General features: G+C 36.9%; 1 protein-coding gene and 1 long non-coding RNA gene across 2 annotated transcripts in view; both read right to left on the reverse strand.

Annotated features, from left to right (window-relative positions):
- Positions 1-2,194, reverse strand: part of LOC135201009 (uncharacterized) — a 37,652-nt gene extending 35,458 nt beyond the window's left edge. Inside the window, exon 1 of the long non-coding RNA XR_010311435.1 lies at positions 1,979-2,194. This is a non-coding gene — a long non-coding RNA (uncharacterized LOC135201009). The remainder of the gene's footprint in view (positions 1-1,978) is intronic.
- A 1,425-nt stretch (positions 2,195-3,619) lies between these two features.
- Positions 3,620-10,948, reverse strand: part of LOC135201008 (probable ribosome biogenesis protein RLP24) — a 100,365-nt gene continuing 93,036 nt past the window's right edge. The window contains exons 2-4 of the mRNA XM_064229830.1: positions 6,456-6,642; positions 5,450-5,607; positions 3,620-4,008 (exon numbers count right to left, since the gene is read on the reverse strand). Of these exons, the coding sequence (XP_064085900.1) occupies positions 3,688-4,008; positions 5,450-5,607; positions 6,456-6,642 (666 nt within the window). The 3' untranslated portion in view covers positions 3,620-3,687. The remainder of the gene's footprint in view (positions 4,009-5,449; positions 5,608-6,455; positions 6,643-10,948) is intronic.

Below are 10,948 nucleotides of genomic sequence, written 5' to 3' on the forward strand. Positions count from 1 at the left end.
ATCACCCATCACCCGTGAATACTGGGCGTCGACTGTGTCACATATATTTGTAGTACAATAAAACCCAAAGCCATTCGCTGCTTAAGACAGTGAAAAGAAGGGTGGGAGTGCTTGGAGAGCAAGATGTGAGGGAAAAGATATCCAGGGAATATGTGAGATGAAGTACTAGAATCTAAAGATGAAACTGGAAAAAAGAAAACCCAATTGCACCAAGAAGTAAGTTAGAGAGGTTAGACAGCTAGATGGAATAGAGGAAGCTGGGATGGATATAAAAAGGCTAGTGGTGCTGCTAGGGGATGAATGGATGCTGCAAACCCTCCGGCAATGCCTACAGTGCTACCACGCCTACAGGGATGTAGCCTAATTGAGTGGTAATAGCACAAGAGTAAGAATGAAATAATTAGAGCATCCTCATCCTAACCACCAGTTTTTCAATTTGGTAATCATCCAAGTTGAATTATTGTATACTACGTACCTAATTATCAAATTTGAAATTCTCACATATATAACAAAACCAATGATGAATTATAATGCTATCAGTGCTTCTTGTAAGGTGCACCTAAGCATTACTCGAGGTTTTGCAGTGTCCCTTAGGCTCCAGCTGTAACCCATGTTGTTGTGTTTTGTTTTTACTGTACCTCTTGCCATATTCTATTCCATCTTACTTTCCACCCTCTCCTAACAATTGATTCATAGTGCAACTGCAACATTTTCCTTCTGTACACCTTTCAAACCTTTTACCTTAAATTTCTGTTTTAGCGCATAATGATCCGTACAGGCAGTCCCTGTCGTACGACAGGTTTGGCTTACGACATTCCGAGGTTATGACTCAATTATATATTCATCAGAAATTATTTCCAGGTTTACGACGCATGTTCCAGGGTAACACTGCTTATGATGCTGATCTGACAGTAGAAATATGACTCCAAAAATGCAAAATAATCAATATTTGAAGTTTTTTTTATGAAAAATGCAATAAAATGCATTTTGCATGGTATTTAATACACCCAAAGCATTAAAGTAATGTTTTCTTAGGATTTTTGATGATTTTTCCGGCTTACGGCACATCTCAAGAATGGCACCCCTGTCGTAAGCCGGGGACTGCCTAGGTCCCAGTGCTTGGCCTTTGGCCTAAATTCTATATTCAGTTCAATCGCCAACTAGAGCTACTTGCAGATCCTTTGTAAGATTTTCCCTCTGCTTATTCCATCTGGCCCTGGTCATGAAAGACAACATGATTGGTCAGATCACCATAATCACATCAACTGTACAAGCAGTAACAGAGCATCTTGCCCGTACATTTATTGTTCACACCTTACTTTATGAGCACTCACAAATTTCACTCAAATCCTCCACGCTAGTCCTCTTAATTTTCACTAGAAAATATTTTGGAGATTAAAAGGCAGATCTGAAAAATCTCATCTGTACATACTGGATTGTCAAGTCACTATCAAATAACAACATTCTGGATGAAGTGGAAAGGGATTACTAGACAGCCAGTGAGTACAGCAGAGATCTATTATGCCTATTATATATTAAAGGACTGTAATTTTAACTGCAGGGATAGTTTGGTAAGGCATAACACTAAAATGCTTATTTTCATTTCCAAATTGTATCAGGAAGTTGCAGAGATGTGGAATTGAAAGCCTAGAAAAATAAGCAGAATTGGTTTGAGCACAGTGCAGATCAGTAGGAAGGCCAAGAAAACCATGGATAAAGAGCACAGAATAAAATAAATATATAGAAATTAAGAGAAAAAATTAACTATGCTATGTATATGTAGTGAGTATTCAAAGTAAAGACAAAATGAGAGGGAATGGGCTAGCAATTCTTAAATTACACAAGGCAGACCAGTGCCCATTATTGTAATATCCAAATGATGATACTGAGATTTACCGTTCCATCCTAATCTTGAACACATGACTTGAAATTCCAGTCATTGCCCCAGACATATTCCAAACACTGTAAGATCACTTACTTCCTCGTCATGCTGAACCAGCTTGTCACTAGTGTCCAAGTAAGAAAGCGGCAAAGGTGCTAGTTCTACACACTTGCAGAAATATATGGCCAAGAATAACAGACCTATTTGTGTCATAATCATTCCTGCCCTTGAAGCTGTACTGTAGAGCCATGGTAAATACTCAAACACCTCTGAACTCTACCTTTATCTTGGTTATAAACTGCCCCCATTATCTTGATCTTATCTTATTGCCCCTGTGTCTAGTGTTGTTGCTAAAATGATCTTTCTACCTTTATCTGATATGAGGATGGTAGTTACATTGTTTACAAAGATTAGAAGTGATTCAGTTATGACAATTTTGCTTTAGTTCAGTTGCTTGATATTATACTCCGGCATAATACCCTTCTATTTTTATTTCAGTTTTCATTGACTTTAACTCCACATTGCTGTGTTATTATACACACCAACCTTTCCTTTTCCTAAATAACTTATTTTTACACGTGTGTTCTGTTCTGGAAAACCGTACATGGTGACTTGAGGCGGTTTTGTTTCAACACTATACACTTTACAAATGGTAATAAGGCATTTTAGCAAAAAATGCATACAGCAACTTCCACTTTTAGTGTATTCAATTACAACCAGAGCTTTCAAATAGGGAGCAGGCATTTTCAGAGCAAACTGAACCTGAGGAACATCATAATATACACTGGGGTTTAAGAGAAACTTGGATTGAAAACCTGGATCTTACTGGTTGAGAGGGGTGGTTGGATCCTCAACCTGTGTGTTGGTTTGGACTGTAGAGAGCACCTGCCATTGCGCTCACATTAATGCATTTGGTTGGTCGCCCTCCCTTGAAACTGCTTACATCTACAGCTCTGATGTTACTAGCAATGTCAGAACTGATGCATGCCAAACTTTTGTGCTAAGGTGGTGAGTGACAGGAGTTTATTGTTAAAGTTCATGGTTGGTTTTTCCTCTAGTACTCTAAATCTGTATGGATGGCACTGTTCTGATATTTCAGTAATTTGCTGTCATGTTAGTCCTTTGCCATGCTGCCGTAATTGACAAAGATGGATAGCCCTGACACCGAAGAGATAGTTTTTAAGGGAAGCATTTGTCATACCAACAACCAAATTACAACACCCTCAAATAAATGACACACTCCATTAGATGCTCTTTATTTAATGGCATTTTCTGTTTATGGGATGTGATGCCTTGTAGAATAGGCGATGTTCAGATCGTCCTGTAGTGTCTAAGATACTTGGTTTTGTTGTTAAAGTGCCATCCAAGTTGTCTTATTTATATGCTTGTTGATATAGAAGAGTACTTACCCAGCCACAGCTACCAACTCAACTCTCAACCAGTCAAAATTAAGCATGCCTTCTTTAAACAAGGTTCTTCCCCCTATAAATACTTATAAATCTACCCTGAGGCTATAGTTTGCTCTGAAGGTGCCCACTGTCCAGGTGAAAGTCAGCTTGTAAATACAAATTATATACTCCAAACTGAAGTGCTGTTTACCTTTGTTACTGAAAAGATTAGATGTTCCTTTGAGAGACACTACTCAACCTTCCCAAGGAGAAGGGAAAAACAGAAATCTTAAATAGTAAGCATCCTTTTACTTTTAAGAGTTCTGGCAGGGAGAAGTACATTACAATCTAGCTTTGAACTTTTTATTATACATTTTCAAGATTTGTAAAATATATAAACATCACATAGCATGTCACCTACTCATCCTTCTTCTCATCATCTGAATCCATCTCAACGTCACTATCCATGTCGCCATCATCTTCCTTGTCATCATCATTGTCGTCATCGTCGTCATCATCATCATCCTCATCCTCACTCTCATTGTCAGAATCATCATCTTTGTCATTGTCGTCGTCATCTTCCTCAATTTTTTCTTCTTCAGACATATCTTCTTCCTCAACCAAGGATTTCTCTTCTTCACGCTTCTTCTTCGATTTGGTCTTCTTTGACACCTCGGAAATGATCCTCTGCATGACATCCTCCTCGAGGTCCTCTTCATTGATAACGACATTCCCTCTCTGCAAGAAAAAGAAATACGTGCTGTCAATCTATTCAGACAAACACAATAAACTTGATAAATTCAGAACTAAACACAAGTAATTTCAACAAAATAGTTCTTATACTGCTGACCACATATCACCTACAGCCTCTAGTTATAAATGAACGAGGCAAAAGATAAAGAGGCATCAATAATATTTATAGTAAATCAGGGATAACTTTAAAATGCTTTGGTGTTGCTCTTTCTTTTTTTGCCATCATACTCTGACCAGACAATACCACAGTCTAGATTACCTAATTACTGTTTACTTACAGTAATTAATATTCTATGCAAATTTCCATACTATAAACATTCATTATTTTCCAAATAAAATTAGCAAAGGTCTTGACCCTTAATGGACAGGCTCATGAGTATCTATAACAGGTTTTGAGTGGTGGACGGGCTAACTCATATGAGCATTAATACTCCATGCCATACAATTTGGATGAATTTAGCAGGAAAGATGTTCATATCACTTCAATGATCCATAAATGACTAATGGTAACTGTAGTAGCTCAGCACAGAACAGAGGGTGATCATTATGCCTTGAGACTTGATAGGGATTCAAATATATTGCCCCGCACCATCCTATGAAGTCTTTATATTTATTTGCTCATAAATATTCCCATGGATTGCTGTTGGTTTAATTCTTATCTTTCATGAAAGTATATCAGCTGTAATTGTAATTAAAAAAGTGCAAAGAAATATTAGAAAAGCACGTAAAAAAACATGTACACTTCACAAAAATTTACTTCATCTCCCCATCTCGGTAAATCTCATAAATATTTTACAATAAACATACTCAGAATTTATTAATGATTTTAGGAAAAAATGTATAACTTGGTAAAATTTATGAGTGCCTATGAAAAGCAGCCCTGAACAGGGTTGTAAATATTCACTTTCAACTTCCCATGGAAGGTACAGAAAATGTTAACATTTGTTTCTGTTTACCATGCATTTGCCTACAGAAAAATGTTAACATTTGTTTCTGTTTACCATGCATTTGCCTATCTCTCTTTCCATTGGTAGTTTTTTTTTTCTTAAGTTGGCCAACCTTATGCATTTGTGGAATTTTTGTTTCCAAGCCTTGTCACTCCTGGTCATCCATTACGTATACGTAATATTTAACTCAGCACAACTTACAGTTAACAAGGAAGTACTATATTTTCATGAAAAACAGGCAAATAATGTAAAATGTGTTTTAAAATATTGTATTTTCATGTTTGATATTGTTACTACCACAAAAACTTGGCATATTGAATAACTTTACTCAATTTTAAACCTGTCACGCCCTTAGACCACAACACATTTAAAAAAAATAAATAAATAAACATAAATAAATTGATACTGAAGTTTGATGGAGGGGGGCAATAAGGCCAACAGTGAGAGCAAGTGACAAAATACACACACACACAACTTACTCTCAGTCCAGCAGCAGGAGATCGAATAAGATTCAGGTGATCTCTGACAAGGTTTCTGTTGGTGGCACGTTGATTTTCAAAGTCTTTCACAAGTCGATCCATCACAAACTTGTGCTCCCTTCTTTCACGGATTTCTGTGATTTTCTTCATGGCCTCAACTGTTGAAAAAATGATGCAGTTTTAGCAGTGGTGTGCTTTACAGTCACTCAAATGATATGCTTGGAGGTATATTTATAGAAACAATTACCTTTCATCAAAATATAAGACTACTTTGATGAATACATACATTACAATTATATTTTTTATTCCATGTCCAAAAAGCAAATCCAGATTTAAGTATTATATAATAAATAATGAATAAGCAACTCAATGCAATGAGAATTAAAGGCAAAGGTCAAATACACAATATCATCACTGCAACAAATGAAAAACTAAAAGGATTGAACAATTTAATGGTAAAGCTGTGCTATAAAAAGCACCAAGACTCAAACAGCTTGCAAGCCCTTCCTATTTCCTCAATTTACAAATTGAAGTAAAACCTCAATTTAAATTCTATCTATGCATGATTTAAATGCAAATATATTTAAAATTGCCATTTACACTTTTAGAAACAGATGTCACCTTCCAATCTTGGTTTTCCATACTTAAAAAGCTACTCAACACATTACTCTGACCAGTACTGGGGAAAGACAAATATATTAGACTATATTCTGAATGTAATTAACAGTGAATAAATATTGTGAAAATGGATTACAATCACTCAACAGCACAACAGTGAATGTCATTCATTTGTACATGTAATAAGCATGAATAGTACATGGAACAGATTCCTAGCTAAGGCATTCTTGATGCCCCTCCCCACAGAAATGCAGTGATTAGAAAGAAGTAAAACCATTCATGAAAAGTATATAAATATATGGGTACTCTAGTTGGTACGTACTCCAAAAATCCATTTTTTAAAAGAAAAACCAACCATAAAGAAATTTTATTAGTAGCAAACACTTACTTGTCTTTGCCCACAATTCTCTGTTGTACTTCATGGGAACATGGCGCCTCTTTTCAAACTCAAATGAAGGATCAACTGCCAACTCCTTCCCTGCTGCTTTGCGGAATGACTTTGTCCAGCGAGTTTTTCTTGGATTTTTCTTTCTGTTGAACAGCCTGCGGCATTTCGAACGACAAAATCTGAAGACCTTGAAAACAGAGAGAAAAAAACGAAATACACTTTAATCATTCAATCTAACGCTAAATATAATAATTTCATTGTTTTAGTTAACCTATTACAGGCAGTCCCCAGTTATTGCCTCTGTAAGGTATGTTATGGCGCCTTAACTTCATTAACGACACCTTACGGAGCCAATAACCGAAACCTAGCCCCCGTTATGGTGCCATAAATCACCGATTTTATAGACAACCGCCATAAAACCGGATTGCCATTAACTGGGCACTGCCTATACAGCCCATTTCAAAGGAAACAGGGCAAACCCAGAAGAATCTGTATGTTTTATGTCAGGTTAAGCAGGGTTTTATGACCAAACACCTGGCAGGAAAGACATTATTTACAATCTTTAGTAGGATTACAAGATGAACAAAGATGATTCTGACCTACTATGCTACAGTACTAGGCTATGTGTTTGAATGATGTTCAGTGTTACTTGGCCAGGTCAGGGCACTACTTCCTAGTTAAGGTTAGTCCGTGTGGTTGAATATGCTCTCTCAACATGATCCCCCATATCTTAGAATTTATAGAGATTACATTATCTTTAGCAATAAGAAAAACCTAAATTTTTTATTTTGGTCGAATTTTCCACTTGAAGCCATGACCCCTCTTTCTACATTGGCCCATACCCTAGTGGGTACCAATGCACATTACTACATTTCTGACATTCATTTTAGTATTAGCAAATAAGTGTGCTTTAAGATAGTGAAACCAACCTCATATGTATTCTACATTTTGGGGAACCACTGAAGGAAAGCATAGGTTTTTGACGGGAAAAAACAAATAAAATACAAGGATGTTAATCCCACCGATAGCTGTCATTCAGAATAAGTTAAGTTCATGGAATGTATCCAAACTAAAAGCAGCACTAGAGTAAGGCTGGTACCCTAGTGTAAGTTAGGTGTGGTTGGTTAGGCCATCTGTTAATGGAACATGCATCAGAAACATTCAAAGCACATATCAAATTTAGAAATTTCTCCATATCCAAAATTGCTTAAAATAAAGTTTTACCATATTAATGATGATTTTTTTAATGGCCATAACCTAGTGGACCAAATACACATTTCCTAAAATTAGAATAGCCTGTGGTAGACTAATCTATATTAAATAATGCAGTAACACATTACCAAAGCACTTTGATGGAATTATAATTAATTCAAAACATACTAATAACTCGCCAAAAACTGCCTTTCTATTGTAGCCTGTGCAATGCTAAAATCTGTTTGAATCTAGTCGAACCATGCCTACATAGCCTGTCAGGATCCAAGTGCAACATATGGTATTAGTGTCCCACCTTGGTGGTCACGGTTCGATTCTCGGCCATTCCGTTGAGTAGTGAGAGATGTGTATTTCTGGTGAAGTTCACTCTAAACGTGGTTCGGAAGTCACGTAAAGCCACTGGTCCCGTTGCTGAATAACCACAGGTTCCATGCAACGTAAAAGCACCATACAAACAAACAAACAAAACATTACAGCCTACTGCGCCTTTTTCCCATTTGTACTCTTTCACAAAACGATCAACATAGTACCTATCTGCTTAAGATATTTACTAACACATTAGGCTGTTTTAGCCTAATAAGTTATGTTCTTTGAACTTTTCTACATTTGCTGTGTTAGCAATGAGAACTTTTAAGAGATAGGCTAGTGCACCTACCTTGGTATCCTACAATTTAGGGAGCCATATTGTGAAAGTGGGGTTTTTGGGTGGTGAACATGACAAGTGAAACATAGATTGATGCTAATCCCACTTAGCCTATAGCTCTCATGCTGAATAAGGAAAGCTTATGGAATGTTTTATAACTAATATCATGCTCTGGGGGTTAAGGACCTGGTATGGAGGTTTAGGTTTGTGTTAAATGTGACTGGTTAAGTAATCTAGGTACACATTTATGCTAAGTAAAAAAATACAATAATAGACTTTAATGGTATGCACTGAAACCTAACAAAGTGATGATTTTGTGACCCTTGCCTTACTTAATTGGACCTAGTATAGGCTAGTATACATTACCTACACTAGGTAGGCTATTTAGATTAACCACATCAAAATTAAAGATTGGATGAACACATTAGGAAAGCACATATTGTAAATGGTAATTCTATAGGAAAGGGGCTCATAGGCTTATTAAAGAAAAGTAATTACCTAGAGTTAAGGAGAATACTGTACAGAATTCTTAGATACTAGTCATTAAGTGAGGAAAAGCTTACTACCTAGTCCCAAAAAACGTAACTTTAAAACAAAAAAACAAAAAAATTGTGAAAAAAACTAAGTCGCCGGAGCTTCGTCTCTCACCGAGTCAACTACAGATTGATGTCTGTATCTGCGTGCGCATATAAGGACTAAAAAATATCTAAAACAAGTAACAAATGCACTACGTACACAGTAAACCCTTTTTACTTCCTTACTTCTCTATAATCCATTCTTACACAATAAATATGGAAAATGCTCTTGCACAGCTATTTTGTTCTTTGTCATCATGGAAGTAACTTCTACAAGTGTTCCTGTGGATAACTGACTACCTTTCAATGTGAAAGCTGTTATAACGTATGGTCATTTTTGTTTTTTGTATTGGTAGTTTGTAAGTAGTTCGACCTTGACCCAACCACGGTGACACTCAAAAGAACGTGTGACGTCGCTGTACAACAGTAACAGCCAGCGCCCTGTAACCTGTGGCAAGTGCGCAGCGCAAAAATTCCCGCTTGCCAAGAATGTTTCAAAATGCGGATACTAAGGCGCGAAGCGCCATTCCGCCAAACTGACACTGAAATCAGGAATGTGCAAAAAAAAAAAAAAAAAAAAAAAAAAAAAAAAAAAAAAAAAAAAAAAAAAAAAAAAAAAAATAATAATAATAATAATAATAGTTCCCACCCGTGGTCCCCCAAGATTGTTGGTGTTTGTAAGGGTTTTCCTCATCTAATGATACTGAAGCATAGCTAAAGTATTACTTTAGCATTTTAAGCTGCTTCTCATATAGAAACTGGTGCCCCCTTTCCTATAAAATTACCATAGGTAATACTAAAGGTTAGGCGGTAGATCTAAGCCCTTATACTGCAGCGAACTAGACTGTTGACGTTATTCTATAGAATTTTATCTCCTGAACAAGAATTTAAAGTAATATTTTTTGGCTGGCTGTAATTAACCTGTAATTTACCTTTGAACTCTAGACTAAGGTAAAGGGGACCAATGGGAATGCAGGGTTCTGGGTGGGGTAAAACACTTGGGAGAATTATGGCTTAAACTCTATCCTATGGTAAGAGGGGCTGATGGGAAAGCGGGGTTATGGGTGGGGTAAAACACTTTGGGGTACGTTTTGGCGTGTTGTTTCCTCTTATTTATGACATTTGAAACACGAAATACAAGCTGAAATAAAGCTACAAATAAACTGATAATGTAGCCATTGCATAGCCAAAATCCACCTATTATGACGCCGAATCCTACTACGCATGCGCCATGTTATGGGAGTCAAGAGACCAAGGCTGCAAGGCAAGGAGAGCTTTTGTTTCAGTAACCATACACCGACTCCTTACCTATGTTACAATTCTACGCTTGCCTTCCTTTAAGGGGTCCGTCCCCCGGTCAGGTAACACGTTCTTCTAGGTTAGGATAGGTTAGGGTGGTTAGGTTAGTATCATAACCTATATGTTACACTCCCTGCTGGTTACGTATCCCACCAAGGTCTACCAGAATTCAAATATGGCGGTTTGTTTACGTTTAATGGCTCCGAACCAAAACTTCGAAGATTGTTCAGTTGAAGTAGACTGTGGCAGTTGACGTTTTCCTATGTTATTTTACTTACTTTACAGGTTTAAGGTAATATTTTGCTGGCCGCCTGTAACTAATCTGTTATTTATCTTTGAACTCTGTACGTCGGTACATCGCACCCCTTGTACTGTCATGTACCTACGTAGTCTTCAAAGGTAAATAGCGGTTTAATTACAGTCAGCCGAATAAATATTAGGGTAAACAATCATGGACGATCCTCCATCATCACGCTGGCCGGGTCTTATTCACTTGATATTTAATTGGTGAAACAAAAATACAATTACAGCTCTAAGCATACCATTCAAAAGATTGAAGTTTCGTCAAACACAATGTGATATATATGAAAGCCCATACGAACTAAAATAAGCATGTGATGCTCTTTGTAAAATGACGTTATTATGATATAACAAAGTTTCATGTATACTTACCTGGCAGGTATATATATAGCTATAATCCTCTGTCGCACTAGCAGAATTTTCAAAACTCGCGGCAACCGCTAGATCACTGGTAGTCCAAGTGA

Source organism: Macrobrachium nipponense, chromosome 27 (assembly GCF_015104395.2).
Source record: "Macrobrachium nipponense isolate FS-2020 chromosome 27, ASM1510439v2, whole genome shotgun sequence".
NCBI classification, from domain to species: Eukaryota; Metazoa; Arthropoda; class Malacostraca; order Decapoda; family Palaemonidae; genus Macrobrachium; species Macrobrachium nipponense.